Genomic DNA, 21,595 nt, shown 5'->3' on the forward strand with positions numbered 1-21,595 from the left:
AATACTCAGATTAGAGATATGATGCCTCAGATTAGAGATATGATGTCTCAGATTCATGAAATCATGCATCAGATTCATGAGAAGATGCTCAGATTCATGAGATGTTGCCTCAGATTAGAGATATGATGCCTCTGATAAATGAGACGATGCCTCAAATTCATGATTTTATGCCTCAGATTCATGAAATGATGCCTCAGATTTAGTAAATGTCTCAGATTAGAGATATGATTTCTCAGATTCATGAAATTATGCATCAGATTCATGAGATGATGCCTCAGATTAGAGAGGAGAGAGGAGTCCAGCCTCACCTGGTGCACCTGTAGCTCCTGCGCTTCCCTTGACTCCTACGCCATCCACCCCTTTCACCCCCGGGTCTCCTTTATCTCCTTTTTCCCCAGAATCTCCTGCAGAGACAGAAACACAGAGAGGAGATGGACTAGAGAATATATTCCACTGGTAACGGAATGACACAAATTGAATGACATCAAAAGGAATTTCGCTCCTGGAGATCTTGTAGTCATCGTTGATGACGATGCCCCAAGAAGCAACTGGCTTCTAGGACGAGTGGTTAAATCTCTTCCAGGATCAAAAGGACGTGTTCGAAGTGTTTTGGTGAAAACAAAGACCAGCATCATCCAAAGATCACCAATTTAATCGCGAGTTAACTATGGACAACATGCGATTAATCGCGAGTTAACTATGGACAACATGCGATTAATCGCGAGTTAACTATGGACAACATGCGATTAATCGCGAGTTAACTATAGACAACATGCGATTAATCGCAGGTTAACTATAGACAACATGCGATTAATCGCGAGTTAACTATGGACAACATGCGATTAATCGCGAGTTAACTATGGAAAACATGCGATTAATCGCAGGTTAACTATGGACAACATGCGATTAATCGTGAGTTAACTATGGACAACATGCGATTAATCGTGAGTTAACTATGGACAACATGCGATTAATCGCAGGTTAACTATAGACAACATGCGATTAATCGCGAGTTAACTATGGACAACATGCGATTAATCGCGAGTTAACTATGGACAACATGCGATTAATCGCGAGTTAACTATGGACAACATGCGATTAATCGCGATTAAAAACATTTTTCGTTTGACAACCTTAATTTATTTAAATGAACAGACCAGGAAGTTTGTACCGACCTTTCCTCCCGGGGATTCCAGGAAGTCCGAAGAATCCCGGATGACCTTTGGCCCCTGCTGGTCCTGCAGGACCGGCTTCACCTGGACCTCCAGCTGCTCCCGGGGGTCCAGGAGGTCCTGCTGGTCCAGCGGTTCCTGGAGCTCCGACGGCTGCTGGTTTCTTCAGGAACTCCTCCATGAAGGCCTTCAGTTGCTCTGAATGGGGGGAGAACAGGTTACAGCGTAAAACCCACTCGTTAGCAGAAACGACGTGTTGGGACGTAAATGTGAATAAAAGTGAATAAACGGAACCTTCAACCACCGCCGAGCACATGTCCCGGAGCTTGTCATCACTCACTTTGGGGCCCTGAGGAGAGAGAATGTGTGTTTAGATCATTACATTATAACATTATTACATTATAACTTTGTAACATTGTAACATTAATGTCTGTCATTGTCGAAGAATAACAGCTCAAGCTGAAATGTGTAGGCTGTTCCCAATGTTCCCTTCAGTTCTGCAGCAGCTTTAACCCCCGCCCACCCCCACCCCGCTGCAGCACTGACGCTTTGTGTGTGAATGCACCAAGCGGAGAGATGCTGGCGTCGGGACTCCCGTGACGCTTTCAGTGTGAACGCAGGGTTAGGTAGAGTAGGGTCGTACAGTTAAACCTCTGGGATGTGTGTTGGTGTGTGATTGTTCCACCTACAGGTAAACCTCTGTGTATCATTATTATATTTAGTAAACCACCAGTAAACCTACAGTTAAACCTCTGTGAGTCGTTATTATATTTATTATTCCACCTACAGTTAAACCTCTGTGAGTCGTTATTATATTTATTATTCCACCTACAGGTAAACCTCTGTGTATCATTATTATATTTAGTAAACCACCAGTAAACCTACAGGTAAACCTCTGTGAGTCGTTATTATATTAATTATATCTACAGGTAAACCTCTGTGTGTGTTTATTATATTAATTTATTATATATTTTTTTATTATATTAATTTATTATATTAGTTTATTATTAAACCGCCAGTAAACCTACCGGTAAACCTCTGCGTGTGGTTATTATATTATTTAAACCACCTACCGGTAAACCTCTGGGACCTGGAGGTCCAGCAAGACCCGGCTCTCCGTCCAGTCCTCGGGTTCCCATGGGGCCCGTCGGTCCTTCATGACCCGTCTGGCCCGGCCGGCCGTCGGCTCCGGTAGCTCCCATGGTGCCCTTCTCTCCACGCTGAATGAGATAAGATAAGATAATATAAGTTACTAACCTCTCAGGTGGGACTGATGTGGGACTGAGTTTCTATTTGTCTTTGTTCAAAGTTCATCCAAGTGTAAATCATATCATGTTTATTATCAGAACTTCCTGAGGGAATGACTATCACAATACTCTTCCAGAGTTTTATATTTATTTGTTTATATGTAATAAGAAAAACTACAATTAAAGCTGCAAGCAGCGATGAACGGGCCCTCACAAGTGCAATTTTCACCAATAAAAGTCAAGGACTCAAAACTTAGTCCGATGAACCACCATGATTCTTTACGTCAAACTATTCAAAAGTTATGGCAGAAAGTAGGAACTATCAAATATGGACCAATCAGAAGAAGGGGCAGGGCTAATTTGCACCAATTATGGTCAAGGAAGTAAAACCAAGTCAGATGACACCACCCACGAGTCTTTATGTCAAACCATTCAAAAGTTATGGTAGAAAGTAGGAACTATCAAATATGGACCAATCAGATGAAGGGGGGGCTCGCTTTTTGGCGTCTAGAGTCGCCACGGTAACACTTTTGAAAGAGAAAAGTAATGTGCGTAGTTGCAGGATGGAGACGCACATTTTGATGTATAACACACCTGGGTGCACGTTACGGTTCGGGCTGAATTAACTGTTGAAGGAATGGCATAAATTTCGCCAAAATTACACAATTAATTCAAAATGGCCGACTTCCTGTTGGGTTTCGGCCATGGCGCCAAGAGACTTTTCTTTAAGTTGTGACATGATACAGGTGTGTACCGATTTTCGTGCATGTACGTCAAACCGTATTGTGGGGCTTGAGGAACAAAGTTTTCTAGGGGGCGCTGTTGAGCCGTTAGGCCACGCCCATTAATGCAAACCATTAAATATCACATTTTTCACATCAAAATGAGCATAGTTGAATATCTCAAAAACTGTAATAGCTAGCATGATGAGACTAAAATATGTTGTAGTACAACGCGTCCCGGGTTTGTCAACGTTGTAATGATGTCTGTACGATAACCTGTTGCCTAGCAACAAGCGTCCAAAATAAAATGGAAATTAAAAAAAAATCGAAAGTTAAATATCGGAAAAACTGTAATAATTAGCATGATGAGGCTGTACAGTCCGTTAGTGCCAATTGGGCCGAGTGTTTGAAAGTTTGAATGATGTCTCTACGATAAAGTTCGGCCGAGCAATAAGCGTCCGAATTTTCGCCTTTTTTTTTTTGCTTTTTGGCATCTAGCATTGCCACGGTAATACTTTTGACTGAGAAAAGTAATGCCCATCGAGGCACGATGGAGACGCATCCAACGATGTATGACATGCATGGGTGGACGTTGCGGTTCGGGCCGCATTGACGGACGAAAAAGCGTGCGGAATAATAATAATACGCGGAAGAAAAGGGAAACCTTTTCTGGATACTAATATATCGCCTTCATTTTCATGTTTTTCCTCGTTTTCTCTGCCGTGTTTTATTTTTTGGGGGATTTTTTTCTTCCATATCAGATCAGGTCATGCTGTTCACCCGCTGGTGTAGTGGCACTTTTGAGACTTTAGCTTCCTAACAAAATGCTAGCAACATTGCCCTTTGGGCCATTTTGGACAATTTCAAATGTTGAGAAAAAAGTCGAAATATCGAGATTAATGTTCAAATACAATTTCAAGAATAAAGTCAAAATTTCGTGAATAAAGTCAAAATGTCGAGAAAAAATAAAAAAAATCGAAAATAATCTTGAAATACAATTTCGAGAAAAAAGTCGAAATGTCGAGATTAATATTGACGTACAATTTCGAGAAAAAGTCAAAATTGTATTTCAAAATTTCGACTTTATTCGTGAAATTTTATTTCAACTTTTTTCTCAACATTTCGACTTTTTTCTCAAAGTGCGCAATAAAATAAAATCTTCCCCTCTCAAATATTTTTTCTCCTCATGGCCATGATACTCTTCCGTAATCACGATACTCTTCCAGAGTTTCTACATTAGTTTGTTTATATGTAATAAAAACAACTACAATGATTCGTTGAACCCGTTAGACCAAGGGTCGTCAACCCAAAATGTTTTAGATCCATATTGGACCAAAAAACACAAAAAAACAAATATGTCTGGAGCCGCAAACAATGAAGTCTTGTATCAGAATTAGAATGAAGAAACACATGCTGCATGTTTCTATATTAGTTAGAACTGGGGGAAGAGTTTTTTTTTCATTATACAGTTCGAGAAAAAAATCGAAATGTCGAGAAAAAAGTCGAAATGTCGATAAAAAAGTTTAAATGTTGAGAAAAAAGTCGAAATGACGAGAAAAAAGTCAAAATGATGAGAAAAAAGTCAAAATTTCGAGAAAAAAGTCAAAATTTCGAGAAAAAAGTCGAAATGTCGAGAAAAAAGTCAAAATTTCGAGAAAAAAGTCGAAATGTCGAGAAAAAAGTCGAAATGACGAGTAAAAAGTCAAAATGTTGAGAAAAAAGTCAAAATGACGAGAAAAAAGTCAAAATGACGGGAAAAAAGTAAAAATTTCGAGAAAAAAGTTGAAATGTCGAGATTAAAAAGGAAAGGAAAAAGGAAGAAAAAAGAGGAAAAAATGGAAAAAAGAAGAAGAAAAAAAGAAAAAAGGAAAAGAAAAAAAAAGGTCAAACATTTTATAAAAAGCTCCAGGAGCCACTAGGGCGGCTCTAGAGCTGCATGCAGCTCTAGAGCCGCGGCTTGCTGACCCCTGCGTTAAAGCTCGTTAGCCACGTTTACCTCTCCCTTGAGTCCAGAGATTCCAGGCGGGCCCTGAAACACAGAAAACAGAAAACACTCGTCAGTCGACTGTTTTAGATCCGTTTTCAGATGAAAGTCTGTCAGATATATTTGTACCTGATCTCCCTTGACGCCCGGGTCTCCTGCCAGACCGGTGTCTCCCTGTCCAACACAGAAACACAGCAGAATGTGACTAAAACAAGTAAAGCTGGGTAACGTTTTCATGTTTCTGCGACTCTCACCTGACTTCCCGTTGGTCCGACTGGTCCGATCAGTCCCTGAAAAACACACGGAGGATCAATTATGGGCTGCACTTTTAAACCATAATCCATGTTTTCATACATCTTTGAATAAAGTCCAATTTCGAGAAAAAAGTTGAAATGTTGAGAAAAAAGGTGAAATTTTGACTTCATTCACAAAGTTCGACTTCATTCTTGAAATTGTATTTCAACATTAATTTCATTAATTTCAACATTAAATTCAACTTAATTGAAGTACAATTTCGAGAAAAAAGTCAAAATGTCGAGAAAAAAGTAAAAATTTCATGAATAAAGTTGAAATGTTGAGAAAAAAGGTGAAATTTTGACTTCATTCACGAAGTTCGACTTCATTCTTGAAATTGTATTTCAACATTAATTTCATTAATTTCAACATTAAATTCAACTTAATTGAAGTACAATTTCGAGAAAAAAGTCAAAATGTCGAGAAAAAAGTTGAAATTTCATGAATAAAGTTGAAATGTTGAGAAAAAAGGTGAAATTTTGATTTCATTCACAAAGTTCGACTTCATTCTTGAAATTGTATTTCAACATTAAGTTAATTAATTTCAACTTAATTGAAGTACAATTTCGAGAAAAAAGTCAAAATGTCGAGAAAAAAGTTGAAATTTCATGAATAAAGTTGAAATGTTGAGAAAAAAGGTGAAATTTTGATTTCATTCACGAAGTTCGACTTCATTCTTGAAATTGTATTTCAACATTAATTTCATTAATTTCAACATTAAATTCAACTTAATTGAAGTACAATTTCGAGAAAAAAGTCAAAATGTCGAGAAAAAAGTTGAAATTTCATGAATAAAGTTGAAATCTTGAGAAAAAAGGTGAAATTTTGATTTCATTCACGAAGTTCGACTTCATTGAAATTGTATTTCAACATTAATTTCATTAATTTCAACATTAAATTCAACTTAATTAAAGTACAATTTCGGGAAAAAAGTCAAAATGTCGAGAAAAAAGTTGAAATGTTGAGAAAAAAGTAAAAATTTCCTGAATAAAGTTGAAATGTTGAGAAAAAAGGTGAAATTTTGACTTCATTCACGAAGTTCGACTTCATTCTTGAAATTGTATTTCAACATTAATTTCATTAATTTCAACATTAAATTCAACTTAATTGAAGTACAATTTCGAGAAAAAAGTCAAAATGTCGAGAAAAAAGTTGAAATTTCATGAATAAAGTTGAAATTTTGAGAAAAAAGGTGAAATTTTGATTTCATTCACGAAGTTCGACTTCATTCTTTAAATTGTATTTCAACATTAATCTCGACATTCGACTTTTTTCTCGAAATTGTATTTCAACATTAATTTCAACATTAAATTCAACTTAATTGAAGTACAATTTCGAGAAAAAAGTCAAAATGTCGAGAAAAAAGTTGAAATTTTGAGAAAAAAGTCAAAATTTCATGAATAGAGTTGAAAAGTTTTCAACTTTATTCTTGAAATCTTTTGAATTTTTTTTTTTTCTTGGAATGAAGTGAATAAAAGCGTAGATTTGTTTCCCACCTGATCTCCTTTGTGTCCCGTGTGTCCCTTCAGTCCTTTTTCACCTCGGTCTCCTTTTTCTCCTCCTTCACCCTGAAAATACAACATTCATCATAAACCCGACTCACAAACCTGTTTAAACTCCTGTAAAAGTCGCCTAAAACTCCTATCCAAGTTCTACCCAACGGCGCGCGTGTGTGCAGCTCCGTGTCTGTAGACGGCGCCTTTTCAGTCGGTGGGTCGTATGTGTGTTTTAAATCCAAAAATTACACACAAAACTGAGGGTGCGCCTTTCCACACGGTGCGCCGTATGGTCGTGAAAATACGGTATATCCTGAAATGGTTTATATTGCAGGAATCACAAGAATATTAGCTTTCCAAAGATACATCGCATGAGAACCTCACGTAACATATGAGCTGTGGAAATGACCTATTTTTGTAAATTATGGACTGATTATGGACTGGATGGCCCACGGGCGGGCCGTCAGAGTGGCAACAGCTTTGCCCCGTTTAGAAGTTCAGGTAACTTTATTATAAGTAACAATGTAAAATGTATATATGAGCTCTGAAAAATATATCTGCTTTTAATTAATCTGACGTGTGATTGGAGCAAAAGATTGAACAAAGTAAAGGAAACGTTCTCACCTGGATTCCTGGAGGACCCGCTGGACCAACCGGACCTTGTTTTCCTGATTCTCCCTGACGGTAAAATAAAGTTAAAATCTTTCATTCACATTCACATTTTGTGATCTAAGAACTTTGAAGTAGTTGAGGCCAGAATAAAAAAATGCAGAACTGAAACAAAACATGAATACGGAAGAGTATTAGGGCCACGCAGTAGAAAAATAAAAATATTGTAGAGGAGGAAGATTTTTTTTTCATTATGCACAAAAGTCGAAATGTTGAGAAAAAGTCGAAATTTTGTGAATGAAGTTGAAATGTTGAGAAAAAAGGTGAAATTTCAACATTAATCTCGACATTTCGACTTTTTACTCAAAGTGCACAATATAAAAAAATCTTCCCCTCTTAAATATTTTTGGCCCTAATACTCCGTACATGAAGTAGTGACTGAAAGGTCAAAATCAGACTCACCGTTGATCCCTTTTCTCCAGGTTTTCCATCTTCTCCATCTTTTCCAGGTTCTCCCTTCATGATTGATTCATAAACACAACATTTACATCAAAATAACTAACAAATTAAACATGTTGAGATTGTGGTTTATGGGTTTATATTACCGTCTTCCCAGGAAGTCCGACTGGTCCAACGGGCCCCTCGACACCAGTATCGCCCTAAACCCACATGACGCTGAGTTAGCATGAAATAATCTTACTTTGATCAATCATTTGTAGATGTAAAGTTCTGGGTTTGTCATGATCACATTGTTCATCAATAAGAGATGCATCACCTTTTCTCCAGCAGGTCCAGCGACTCCCAGCTTCCCCGGCAAACCCTGAAAACATCATCATGACAAGAAACTGACAATAATGAAAAACACAACAACAAAAGCCTTTTAATAGACGTGACTAAACATCCACGCATTAGCCTCCAAACTTCAATCCCTTTAATAAAAATGACATTCCTCGTCAGCAGCCGACGGTTGGACTTTAATGTTTTATTCAGCTAACATGTTGTTTAGCTCCAGACACCAGTTTCTACTCAGCAGTCACTCTTGTATTTTTTTGTATTTGTATTTTATTTTTAAAGGAAAAGGACCAGGAACAATACATATTAATAATAACATTTTCATGTAAATATGCTAGATTATAGCTAATGGCTAATTAGCATCTTTAGTCCCTGGTTGATGTAAAAGACAAACATACATTACATACAGTCCAAGAAATGATGACACAGCAGTAAAATACACTAATAAATACACAATAGAAGAAAATACAATAAAATACACTAAGATATAAGATAAAACATACAATAAAATCCACTAAAATGTAATCTGAGTGCAGACTTGATTCTCTAGAAGCTTTTTTATTTAAAGAAGGAGGTGAAGGTGGCAGCCTTCACTTTCTCTGAAATTAACATTCACATAGTACAATTCACTTGTAAAAGAAAAAATAATCGAAACTTGTGAAATAAGTAGTTTAGCTGCAGGTTTTGATCATGTGAGAATCGTATCGTTATCTGCTGTTAAAGCGTTTAACTCACTATGACTTGTCCTTTTGAGAATAACATATATTAAGAAGACGAATGCTGTCAATTAAACTGAATCGCTCCTCGTACGTTGTTAAAATCTCCTTTAACTTATTTTGAACGGGAATTTCTCTCTGTTGGTATAGGCAATCCTGGCACTTGAATCTTAATTCTATTTTAATTATACGTTTTCTCTTCTTCTACTTTCATTTTATTTATATATTTATTTATTCATCATTTTTATTTTATTGTTTTATTTTATTATTATTATTATTATTATTATTATTATTATTATTATTATTATTATTATTATTATTATTATTATTATTATTTATTTATTTATCATTTTTATTTTTTTATTTATTATTATTATTATTATTATTATTTATGTATTTATTTATTTAGTTGTTTTTACTTATCTATTTACTTATCAATATTACATTACTTATTTTTATTTACTCCCTGCTACTGCTTCGTGTCTGAATGTTTTCTGTGAAAAATCAATAAAAATATTTGAATAGTAATAAAATCTCCTTTAAAAAAAAAATTTATTTTGAAAATACACTGGACTGTCTTTATTTTGGTACCAGCTCTCTCTGCTGTGTATAAATCGATGTAGCTCAGTTGGTTTCCAGCGTCACATCTTTAACAGACTCGAGCATTTAGCTACTTCTGTAACGATGATCACTGACTGTGTTAGCAGCTACGATGCTACGATGCTACGGTGCTACTGCCCCCTAGTGGGGAACCTGGGTAACTGTGAAACAAAATGGAGTTGGACTTACCGGAATACCCACAACCCCCCGGGGACCAGCAGCTCCCTTAGTACCAGGCTCTCCCTGTTGAGAATATCCATGTTTTATACAATTAGAGTCATTAAAAAAGTAGTTATATGGATACAAATAGTACAATCATGGTATCATCTAGTGGTATTTCACTAGCACAAGCACAGAAGAGTCAAAAAGTCAACTAAAAGACTGAAACAAAGTCTGTACGCTCTGTGTCATCAGCGCCAGGAATGACGTGTATAGTGGAGTATCGTCTGCATACTGGGGTTGTGAATCAGCGACAGGAATGACGTGTATAGTGGAGTATCGTCTGCATACTGGGGTTGTGAATCAGCGACAGGAATGACGTGTATAGTGGAGTATCGTCTGCATACTGGGGTTGTGAATCAGCGACAGGAATGACGTGTATAGTGGAGTATCGTCTGCATACTGGGGTTGTGAATCAGCGACAGGAATGACGTGTATAGTGGAGTATCGTCTGCATACGGGGGTTGTGGATCAGCGACAGGAATGATGTGTATAGTGGAGTATCGTCTGCATACTGGGGTTGTGGATCAGCTAGAATGAGGCTGGATGAGGGCGGTTACTAGAAGGGATGCAGCTTTTTCTGTTGCCGCTCCAAAAAGATGGAACGAGCTTCCTTTAAACATTCGACATTAAACAGAAGCCTCCTCACTGTCCATTTTTAAAACTGGTCTTAAAACCCATTTTTATTCCCTGGCTTTTAACCCTGCATGAGACTCTGCTGCTGTTTTAGGACCAAATCCACAAAAGGATTGCACGGCTTTTGCTTTTGCGGCCGCTAAACCGGTGCAAACTACACAAAAAGAGAGCGTCTAATTCACAAAGCACCCGCAAAGGGCGAATTGCACCACAAACTGCGCTACCAAGCAAATAGTGTCATGGTGCGCCTGTGCCATTTGCATGCATGTAAATAAGGTAATATTCATACATTCGGCGCTTCAGCGCTTTTTGCCACACGCAAAAATAGTGGAGCAAATACTGTCTTTTGGAAGCGTGTATTAACTGCTGCAAACTCACTCCTCAAGGCTGAATTATGGTTCCACGTAGAGATGGGCGGTATGGACTAAAAACTGTATCATGATAATTTCTGGCATTTATCTCGATAACGATAAAAAAATACCAATACAAAAACGTCATCAATGGGAATTTTTCTTTCTTTCTTTCTTTCTTTCTTTCTTTCTTTCTTTCTTTCTTTCTTTCTTTCTTTCTTTCTTTCTTTCTTTCTTTCTTTCTTTCTTTCTTTCTTTCTTTCTTTCTTTCTTTCTTTCTTTCTTTCTTTCTTTCTTTCTTTCTTTCTTTCTTCCTTCCTTCCTTCCTTCCTTCCTTCCATAAATCAGTTTTACACAAAAACATCATCAACATGAATTTATCATTTTTATCGTGAGATACAAATTCTTACCGTGGGGAGTTTTTTTGACGGTTTATCGTGAACGGTAAAATATCAAACATTCCTAGTTCCGCGTTACACCAACGCAGAGCCTACGCCGTACGATGCACGTCGCCGTGTACCCTACGCCGTACCCTACGGCGTGGGCTCTGCGTCGATTTAACGCAGAACCATAATTCAGGCTTCACTCCTGCTCTGTCTCTGTTTCTCTCTCTCTTCAATATCATTCAAGCCTGTGTGATACTGAATGATATTAAGAAATCTACAGTCAGACATGACTGTACACAGTCAGATCAAGTGGGGTTGTGGACTTATCTCGGATTTAAAAATAAAAATAACAGGACGGAGCTCAGGATTCATCCATACAGTAGGGGCTGCTTTATTACAAACAATTCCACCATATAAACATATAAATCGAAAATGTGTGTGTTTAAGACAAGGGACAATTGCGCTCAGCTCCAGAACTTTATGGGCGTGTTTGCGCCGGCATATCATTAAAGCAAAATCTTTTGTGAATAGGACCTTAAAGCGGGGCAAATTGCGGGCGCTAATGCAGCGCAATTCACAGCGCTATTTGCGGACGCAATCTATTCTTTGTGGATTAGGCCCTTAGTGTTTTATGGTTTGTTTTTAGTTATTGTTTTATTGTGTTTAATTAGTTTTAAAAACAATAAAAAATTATTTTAGTATTTATTTCTTGTATTTCTTGTTCAGCTGTGGTTGTTTTAAAGTGCTTTATAAATAAAGTTGAGTTGGTCATTAGAGAGTGTTTTTGGCGCTCGTTCGGTTCTTTTTATTGTCTGGGTTTGCAGAAAGTTCAGAATTACTTAAATATGTTGCTTATTGGTAGGGAAAGGTGAATGTTAGCATTATTATGAATGGCAGATTAGAAGGAGCCTGGAAATGTCGTACTTCCATTCTACAGAAAACTCTAGTAAAATAGATGGAATTTACTCTTTAATAGACCATTAGACCAAAAATGTAGCCTGAGAGGCAGGAAAAGATAGAGTGAAGAGCCAGTGTTTGTATTTCAGAGATCACCTTGGTGCCGACGGCTCCAGGAATTCCGTCTTTACCGTCTTTTCCAGCTTCTCCCTGTAGATTTACAATCATTGATCAGAAATCGGCCCGTTAAAGCACGAATGGGCCGTAAAAATCAATTTCAAGCAGCATACTTACCACTTCTCCTTTCTCCCCTGCGATCCCCGCTTCTCCTTGAGGTCCCACAAGCCCCTGATTGGGAGAAAAGGATTTTCTTTCCTTTCCTTTTTTCAAGGTAACAGTTTTCCTGATTTTATTTCCTAAATTAAAGTTCTGAACTCACGTCATCTCCCTTTTCTCCCTGGAAACCCTGGCGTCCTCGGATTCCCTCCACACCCTGGAGAAGAGAAGCTCAATCAATCACATCAATCACATCAATCACATCAATCACATCAATCAATCACATCAATCAATCACATCAATCACATCAATCAATCACATCAATCACATCAATCAATCACATCAATCAATCACATCAATCAATCACATCAATCACATCAATCACATCAATCAATCACATCAATCGCATCAATGCATCAATCGCATCAATCACATCAATGCATCAATCGCATCAATCACATCCGGCCCTCGTTGCTCTTGAGCAAACACAGAAATGGAACCAGAACCCAAATGAAGTTCTTACCGGAGCTCCGGGGGGTCCCGTGGGTCCAGGAACGCCGTTGTAGCCGGGAGGACCCTGAAACCAGAGGAGGCACAACAAAGTAAATGTAAAGCTGTTCTTGAACTGGTTGAAGTTCATGGATGGTTTTGGTCTCTTTTGAAACGTAATAGGGGTGTAACAGTATTTGTATTCGTCCCGTCCCGTCACGGTACGGGCGTCACGGTTCGGTGCACGCAGTCATACGTCTGACTGAGTTAAAAAATAAATCAAAAAATCAATGTCTGAGTCAGTCCCCAGGTGGCGGTAATGCGCCTAAAAGCTGCCAGCGACCGCCATTACGGAAAAAGAAGAAGACGAAGAAGAAGAAGATGCAACAAACAGATGCAACAAACTGAAGAAGAAAGTCGCATGTCAAGTGTAGAAATAGAGCTAGGGGAGCAGCCTGCTTCGTTTAAATCAGGAGTATAGGCGCCCAATTATGTTTTTGCCGAGGTCGGCGGCGCGCAACAGGGCGCACGGCGCGCAACAGGGCGCACGGCGCGCAACAGGGCGCACGGCGCGCAAAGCTGGCGGCAGACCCTGCGCTCTAGCGCCGAGGCATCACATACACAATGATGGCAAAGCCGGCGGCGGCTGCCGCTGTGCGTCCTGTGTGAAAACCGCTTTAGCCAATCAGTGATTGTTGACATGGGGGCTCGCCTGCTCGGCCCTCCCCGTGGGAGCTCGGCCATCTCCCCGAAGCACCCACGGTTCCTGTGTGATACGTCAGTGGAAACGCATCACCTCGATATGCCCATCACCGGAAGGGGGAAAAACAAAACAGGTGCCCAACAACTTATCCCCGCTGCTTTTAAGGCCGCGTTCAGACTGCAGGCAAATATCTGATTTTTAGCCCATCCAGATTGAAACTGGATGACTCTTTAGAAGTCTGAACAGTCCCAAACCACATGAGATCCGATACCTCCAGGAGGTAGTTTCATATCGCATTCATATCGCATTTGGGCAGATGCGTGTCAGTCTGAACATCCAAACACTCAGATGGGATATGACTGTCCCAGACGCTCCAAACCACCCGCCCATTTCCAGTTGTGGAGCTACTCATCCTTTCACAGAGAGCATGTACAATCTCTGATGTCACGTCAAAAACTATTATTTGTAGTTTAAGTGTTGCAAATTCACATTACAAATCATGTTTTAATAGCAGAAAAAAGACCGCATTTCCACGTAGGTGCGGGTCGCCGTGTACCCTACGCCGTAGGTCTGCGTCGGTGTAACGCGGAACCATAAATCAGCCTTCAGTCGCGCTGTGAGCCTGAACCTGCAGCCCGTCAGCTCATCAGGAGGAGAGGTTAAAGGTTAAAGGTTAAAGGTTAGAGAGCGGGGCTGCCAGTTGTTCATTGCTGGTTCATTTTGTTAACTCTGAGCTTTGTTGGTTGGTTTGTTAGTTTGCTGCTGGTTTTTGTTCTGAACACTTTTCTCTGTTTCTCATTTTGCTGGGACGCCGGGTTCCTCCGCCGAGACACAACTTTTGCGGTATGCGTTCATTGCTATGTCTAAAAATGATGCGCAGTGCCGACCCAATCAGAAACGGTACAGATATTTTGGGATCTTTTTATATATATAAAAAAATAAAATTATAAAAAAATAAAGGATCCATAACCTTTGATCCCACCCCTGCCCCAAAACCAGCCTCAGTAACAGAGGTGCGACGGGAGGGTTAGAGTGAGATGGGGCAGTCTCAAACGATTTAAAATATTGCAGTGTATGCCCAGCTTTACCGGTATGGAACAGCATGTGAGCTGGCTCCATATTGTTATTGTTTTTGATGTCTCAATTACATTAACACAATACACGCGCTGGGTGACGCCTCCGCTCCGACGTCGTTGCTACGGCAACCCGTCAGATCAGTCAATGATGTGGCCCAGTCTGAACAGCCAGATTCGATATGGACACTTGCTAAAAACAGTGTGGACAGTCAGCCCTGAAAATCGGATATGAGAAGGAATCAGATATGAATCAGATTTGCCTGCAGTCTGAACGCGGCCTAAGCAGGGTCTAGATGTGAAAGCAGACGGGGCCAAAGACATTACCGAAGCAATTGGCGTGTACATTTCAAAATCTATGCGCCCATATGCAGCAGTAGAGGAGCCCGGGTTCAAGTATTTATTAAAAGTGCTCGAGCTCGTTACAATGTCCCATCCCGCGCTCACATAAACCAGTCCGTGGTAAAATTAAAAACACTAATGCACAAGTTAAATGTTTTATTCTATTTATTTTACACTTTAATAAGAGATGCTTTTTAGTTTTGTAGCCAATTGAACAAACTTTAACTTTCAAATGCTATGATCAAAATAAAGGAAGAAAAAACCCGTCTTATACATTTGGGACTTTTTGTATTTTTTTTTCCCGTTGTACCGAACCCGTACCGAACCGTGACCCCTGTACCGAGGTACGTACCGAACCGTGACTTGTGTGTACCGTGACACCCCTAAAAGGTAACACACTGAAGTTTGAATGAAAGCTGACACTTAGACGTATCCTATCATATATCCAGATTCACTATCAATATTGATGAAAAAAAAACTACTGAAAACTTTGCATATAAAAGAGTCAAAACCCGGACGCACGTTTGATTCGCTGCAGTGATTTCACTTTACGCAGGAACTTCCTGGTTGTGGGTTTATCCCCCCCCCCCTAAAGCGGAACATTGTTGTTCTCAGGATTTCATTAGCTATAAATGTGCCAGTCACCAGGGCGATTGCTGCAATTGGCTAATTTTTTTTCATGACAAATGACGTGCGCGTCATTTCCAAACAGGTCTGAGAGGACATGCATGTTCAAAATAAAAAACTTCAAATCAAAATCAAATCAAATGAGATCCAAACAGAGGAAGAACTTACTCTGTCTCCTTTCTCTCCGGCGGTTCCTGGGAATCCTATCGCTCCTCTTTGTCCCTAAAGTCAGATGTTTTAAATTCTCATTGAACTTTTTGGACATAAACGTTTATAAAAACTGAATCTGCCAGTAAAGAATAATTCCTACATCGTCTCCCATCCGCCCTGGCGGCCCCTGAGCACCCGCTAGTCCAGCGTCCCCCTGTGGAAACCAAGACAATCACAGTTTCATGAGGAATTAACTCAGGAAAACAGAGTTTATAACGTAAAACAGAGCGGAGCTCCACATTATCCGTCATTAGGATAAATGTTCAGATGTTTTTTTCTTTGTTTTGACTCTTTACTCACCTTTTCTCCAGGTTCTCCGTCTTTTCCAGGGTCACCTGAAAGACCTTTGTGTCCCTGAAGACGACAGTCAATGACATTAATAACTCTCCATTATTCACCACAAAACTCTCAACCATGGAAATGGGTTAGGGTTAGAAAAAAGATGCACTAGGACCAGATGTTTTGGTTAAAACGATGTTTTTACCTCCAAGCTAGTAACCGTGGTAACAGAGCTAGTAACCATGGTAACAAGGCTAGTAACCGTGGTAACGGAGCTAGCAACCGTGGTAACGGAGCTAGTAACCGCGGTAACAAAGCGACTCACCTTTATCCCCGGTAGTCCAGGAAGACCCGGAGCTCCAGCAGGACAGTTGGCGGGACACTGGAAACACAAACACACGGGGCTCAAGAACCGGTCTGGAGACCAGTTTGTAGTGGTCCCGGTCTTGGTTTTGATACTCTCTAGTCTTGGTCCTGGTCCTGGTTTAGGGAGTCTTTAGAGTCTAGACTAGGATTCTACACCAGGCAGCTTGTAAAACATGAAAACACTCACCGATTCTCCACTTCCCTCACTGGCGGCCCCGGGTGGCCCCTGAAACACATGAGAGGGACATTTAAACGGACATGAGGGGATGGTGGGGTTACCATGGAAACCATGCAACATTAGCATTAACAACATTAGCATTAACAACATTAGCAAACCCATGACTGTATGAGGAAGTCTGAGTCCAAAAAGAAAAGTAAGTCAGGAAGAAAAAACAACCAAACTAGGGTTAGCGTTAGTTGTTAGTGTTAGTTAGGGTTATAATAGGTTAGTTAGGGTTAGATAGGGTTCGGGTTAATTAGGGTTAGGGTTTGTTAGGGTTAGTTGGGGTTAGTTAGGGTTAGGGTTGGGTTAGTGATTACGGTCCCCTGAGGGGAACCAATACGCTTCTGCCTCCTACGCTCGTTAGCGATTCCAGAGATTGAAGGTAGTGTTGCACTCTCACTCATACATCCTGTTAGAGATCCGTATGCACTGAAGTACTTTGTCTGTGGCGTATGGTGCGATATCTCTGAGTTTCAGAGCTTTTGGGTTAGTGTAAAGCCTGAATTACGGTTCCTCGTTAAACCAACGCCGTGCCTACGCCGTTGCTGTGACGCCGTCGTGAACCTTCAGACTTCTCCGTCACTCCATTTCTCCGCGGTGCTAAACCCCCCGGAGCGCTAGCTGATACTTTGTTTAGTTTCCGGCTTTTCTGGTCACAGTGAATCAAAGAGATCAGGACAACTATTGTGCAAAAAACCAAAACAACCCAAAAAAAAAAAAATTGCACACACACGAAGAAAAGAGGCTGAAAGTTCACGACTGCTTCACGAACCGGAAATGCGTTGCTAACCAAGCGAACCAATCACAGCTCTCGGTCTGCGTTCTGCGGTCGTAGTTACATGTTTTGCGAGGTGCTAGCAGGCTACTGTGTAGCTATGGAGAGCCTAGCGTAGCCGCTAACCTACGGCGTAGGTTTAACACAGAACCAGAATTCAGGCTTTAGGGTTAGTTAAGGTTAGTTATACCCCTTTTCCACCAAGCTGGTTCCAGGGCTGGTTCTGGTTCTGGTTCCAGGGCTGGTTCTGGTTCCAGGGCTGGTTCTGGGCTAGAGCCAGACTTAGCACCAGTTCTTTGGTTTTACACAGCCTAAGCACCAGCTCCTGGCTCTCAAAACTGGTGCTAGACAAGAACCAACTCTTTGCTGGTCTGGGGAAAGAACCACGTTACGTCGGGGGCTGGGGACGGTGTTACTGAACAGCCAAAGCAGAGTAAACACGGAAGAGCGCCGTTTTTAAACAACGGAGCATTGAAGACGGTGGTTAAGTTAGCAGATTCTTTTATTATTACATCCATTTATTTAATAATGGATGTAAAACAGAGTCCTCCATCTTTGTTGTGGTGACTGAATTTGGCGCTAGTTGTACCGGGAAATGGTGACGTATACAGACGTCTGCAGTAACGTGATGACGTGGCTCTCTGGCAGCTGCTGGCAGCACCAGCTGGTGGAAAAGCAAACGGTTCTCAACCGGTTCTTACTAGAACCAACCGTGAACCGGCTCTAGCACCAGCACTGGAACCAGCTTGGTGGAAAAGGGGTATCAGTGTTAGTGTTAGGGCTAGTTAGGGTTAGGGTTAGGGTTAGGGTTAGTTAGTTAGGTTTAGTTAGACCTACCGGAGGTCCTGGTGCTCCAGCAGCGCCTGGAGTTCCTGGAACGCCGGGTGTCCCTCGTGGTCCGGGCGTTCCCTGAAATTATATATCTGACATTAAATATCTTCAACATCTCAAAGATTCAAAAACTGCCTCTAATTAAGTTCATGGTTCAGAGTTTATCGTCACATTCAGACGGTTTTATCAACCGTCCGTCATCGTCACGACGACGCACACGTCGTACATCAGTTTAAATCTCAATATTCTGACCTCGGGTCCGATGTTTCCTTCGTCTCCGGGGGTTCCTGGTTTTCCTGCTGGACCCTGTTGAAACAAAACACCGACTAGAGAATCAGAACCGACTAGAACCGACCAGACGACCGAAATAACATCAGAATAAGACAAAAGGAACGTAGAAACACATACGGGAGGTCCTTCACTCGCCGGGCCCTGTAGAGAAACCAGAGCACAAATTCAATAAATCAAGTAAATCCTGCAGAATTAAACCAGAATTAAAAAGTTTCTAAGTGTTTTATCCACTTACAGGAGGACCTGGAGGTCCAGGAAAACCAGGAAGTCCCTGCAATCACAGAGAATCAGTAGCATGTCCAAAACAATGAGGTTTAAAGAAGAAGAAAGAAGAGAAAAGCTATTCTGATCACACGGAGAATGGAAGGTTAATGAATTGTGGACTCACTCGTTCTCCCACCGGCCCCCGGGGACCCATCGGACCCAGAGAACCCTGCAGACGGAGACAGAGGCTGGTAAATACAGGTTTATCTCTCAGAAAACACTCCCTGACCTTCTCGCTGAGGCCTAAACCCCCCACACATCTATCTATCAGTGGAGAACCTTCAGGGCCTTCTACGACTTAAATAAATAAGAAATAATAATAAATGTAATAATAATAATAAATGTAGTAATAATAATATTAATAATAATAATATTAATAATAATAATAATAATAATAATAATAATAATAATAATAATAATAATAATAATAATAATAATATGTATAATAATGATAATAATAATAATAATTATTATTATTATTATTGTTATAATATTTATGATAATATTAATAATAATAATAATAATAATAATAATAATAATATTATTTATAATAATATTAATAATGATAATAATATTAATAATACATGAAATAATATAATAATAATAATAATAATAATAATAATAATAATAATAATAATATTTGTAATAATAATAATAATAATAATAATAATAATAATAATAATATTAAATGTAATAATAATAATAATAATAATAATAATAATAATAATAAATGTAATAATAATAATAATAATAATAATAATAATAATAATTAGTATTCAATAAAAATATTTTTTATTTATTATTTTTATTTATTTTATACAATTTTATACAAAATATTTAACAGATTTTCTCTCATCTACGTTTTAAAGTTTATCTAATTTTAACTACGTAGCCTAAATGTTCTCGAGTTTTTCCAAAGTTAATGTTGAGAATGTTTCTTGTTGTGGAGAATGTTATTGACGTTACGGTCTATCTGTTTTCATTCTTGTCATCGTTAATTAAATTTGCACTTGTTAAACCCTTTCAATTCATTGTACTGTTGCTTTTTTTCCGCGATGATTTCTTTTTTCTGTGATGAGGTGAAGGCCCAGCGGTCGTGCTAACGGTTAGCCACTGCTACCTATAAACCTAAATGTGTTCTCAGAGTAAAGTAAAGCGATCAGATGTGATGGAGTGTGTTTGTCCGGTGATGTTTCCTACCGGAGAGCCGGGAATCCCGGGGATTCCTCTCTGTCCGGGAAGACCGACCTCTCCTTTCTCCCCTTTGCTGCCCTGAAACAAGAGAAGAGGAAAAACAGCTTTATCTCCATCCTGCACTTCTTTATCTCCGTCCTGCACGTCTTTATCTCCGTCCTGCACGTCTTTATCTACGTCCTGCACGTCTTTATCTACGTCCTGCACGTCTCCATGCGGTTGCTAAGATACGCAGAGGCAGATATCGAGACGCATTGTCATACAAGTTCCAGTTTCCCCCTACTTTCTTTCACTAGCCCTTCTTTTCTTCACTACCCCTAAAAAAGAAGGGACAGATTTTAGGGCCCTTGAAATCTTCCCCGGGGCCTGTCCCAATACTCCCCCTACCCCTCGTTTTCATCCCTACTCCTAATCAGGAAGCTGAGAGCCAAAAGCTGTTTTAATTTCAGCTGTAGCCACCGTCCCGGGGGGGAAACCTGCAGCTCTGTGGAGAATTACCGCTGGCTGAAATAAATAATTTAGGAAGATAAATGTTGGTTTAATAGATGGAATCTAACAGTTGTAGCTACGCCTGTTAAGAAATTTGATCCAAAAATTTCGGGATTTCTTCCTGCCGGCTCCGGAGCTGATTTATGGTTCCGCGTTACACCAACGCAGAGCCTACGGCGTACGGCGCGCGTCGCCACGTACCCTACGCCGTAGGCTCTGCGTTGGTGTAACGCGGAACCATAAATCAGCCTTTATTCTGCCGTGATCTTCGCAACAACGGGCAAGCGAGTGATTATGTACATTCACTGAGTGAATATTATGAAAGTAAAATATATATTTCTCGCTAGAAATGTAATCAAAACTCATTTTTATGCAGAAACTAACTCAAAATATTGATTTTATTCACTAAAAAATAAGAAATGTCAAATGACAAATGACGACGAAAAGCATTCTGGGAAAGGTTTTTGTCCCTAGATCAGCTAGTGAGGATCTGAAATCCCTGGATCCGTAGGGACAGATTTAGCCACTACACTAGTTTTCTTCACTACCACTAGATGGAAAGAGGAATTGGGAACCACTACCCTCACGGGAACAAGCAACATTTAGGGTTAGGGATGAAAACGAGGGGTAGTGGGAGTATTGGGACAGGGCCCAAACCTCTAACAATACTAAAGTATACACTGCCATCCATTTTTTTTACCAGTGTCAAACATAACAAAAAAAACTCAAATTTAGCAGAATATTAGGATTCTGGGACTGATATCTGGTACAAGGAAGCCAAAGTGTAAGTCCATGGGTCCAGATTTAGATTCTACATAGTGAAAAGGTTATGATTTGACACCAAGATCATTCCAATAGGACAACTCTATTGGATTTTATTGCGAAATGCAATATTACTGTATATTCGATGGCGGCCATCTTGAAAAAAGGCCGCCATCTTTTTTTTTTTTTTTGGCACTATGGTTTTATCAAAAGAGCAACCCCTAAGGAGTATCTGTGCCAATTTTGGTGCTTGTAGCCGCAACTGAACAATTATTCCTGTT

The 21,595-nt window shown here is 39.8% G+C and overlaps 1 protein-coding gene across 1 annotated transcript in view; it reads right to left on the reverse strand.

Moving 5' to 3' along the window:
- The window catches only part of LOC133460969 (collagen alpha-1(IX) chain), a 65,589-nt gene that overhangs the window by 917 nt on the left and 43,077 nt on the right, over nt 1–21,595 (reverse strand). Inside the window, exons 11-38 of the mRNA XM_061741679.1 lie at nt 20,070–20,141; nt 18,994–19,038; nt 18,841–18,876; nt 18,723–18,746; nt 18,567–18,620; nt 18,321–18,392; nt 16,673–16,711; nt 16,445–16,501; nt 16,141–16,194; nt 15,941–15,994; nt 15,799–15,852; nt 12,920–12,973; nt 12,560–12,613; nt 12,415–12,468; nt 12,277–12,330; nt 9,822–9,875; nt 8,300–8,344; nt 8,130–8,183; nt 7,987–8,040; nt 7,540–7,593; nt 6,916–6,987; nt 5,380–5,415; nt 5,255–5,299; nt 5,138–5,170; nt 2,246–2,392; nt 1,467–1,521; nt 1,176–1,370; nt 309–404 (exon numbers count right to left, since the gene is read on the reverse strand). Of these exons, the coding sequence (XP_061597663.1) occupies nt 309–404; nt 1,176–1,370; nt 1,467–1,521; nt 2,246–2,392; nt 5,138–5,170; nt 5,255–5,299; nt 5,380–5,415; nt 6,916–6,987; nt 7,540–7,593; nt 7,987–8,040; nt 8,130–8,183; nt 8,300–8,344; nt 9,822–9,875; nt 12,277–12,330; nt 12,415–12,468; nt 12,560–12,613; nt 12,920–12,973; nt 15,799–15,852; nt 15,941–15,994; nt 16,141–16,194; nt 16,445–16,501; nt 16,673–16,711; nt 18,321–18,392; nt 18,567–18,620; nt 18,723–18,746; nt 18,841–18,876; nt 18,994–19,038; nt 20,070–20,141 (1,717 nt within the window). The remainder of the gene's footprint in view (nt 1–308; nt 405–1,175; nt 1,371–1,466; nt 1,522–2,245; nt 2,393–5,137; nt 5,171–5,254; nt 5,300–5,379; nt 5,416–6,915; nt 6,988–7,539; nt 7,594–7,986; nt 8,041–8,129; nt 8,184–8,299; nt 8,345–9,821; nt 9,876–12,276; nt 12,331–12,414; nt 12,469–12,559; nt 12,614–12,919; nt 12,974–15,798; nt 15,853–15,940; nt 15,995–16,140; nt 16,195–16,444; nt 16,502–16,672; nt 16,712–18,320; nt 18,393–18,566; nt 18,621–18,722; nt 18,747–18,840; nt 18,877–18,993; nt 19,039–20,069; nt 20,142–21,595) is intronic.

The sequence above is a fragment of the Cololabis saira genome, chromosome 15, assembly GCF_033807715.1.
Source record: "Cololabis saira isolate AMF1-May2022 chromosome 15, fColSai1.1, whole genome shotgun sequence".
NCBI lineage: Eukaryota > Metazoa > Chordata > Actinopteri > Beloniformes > Belonidae > Cololabis > Cololabis saira.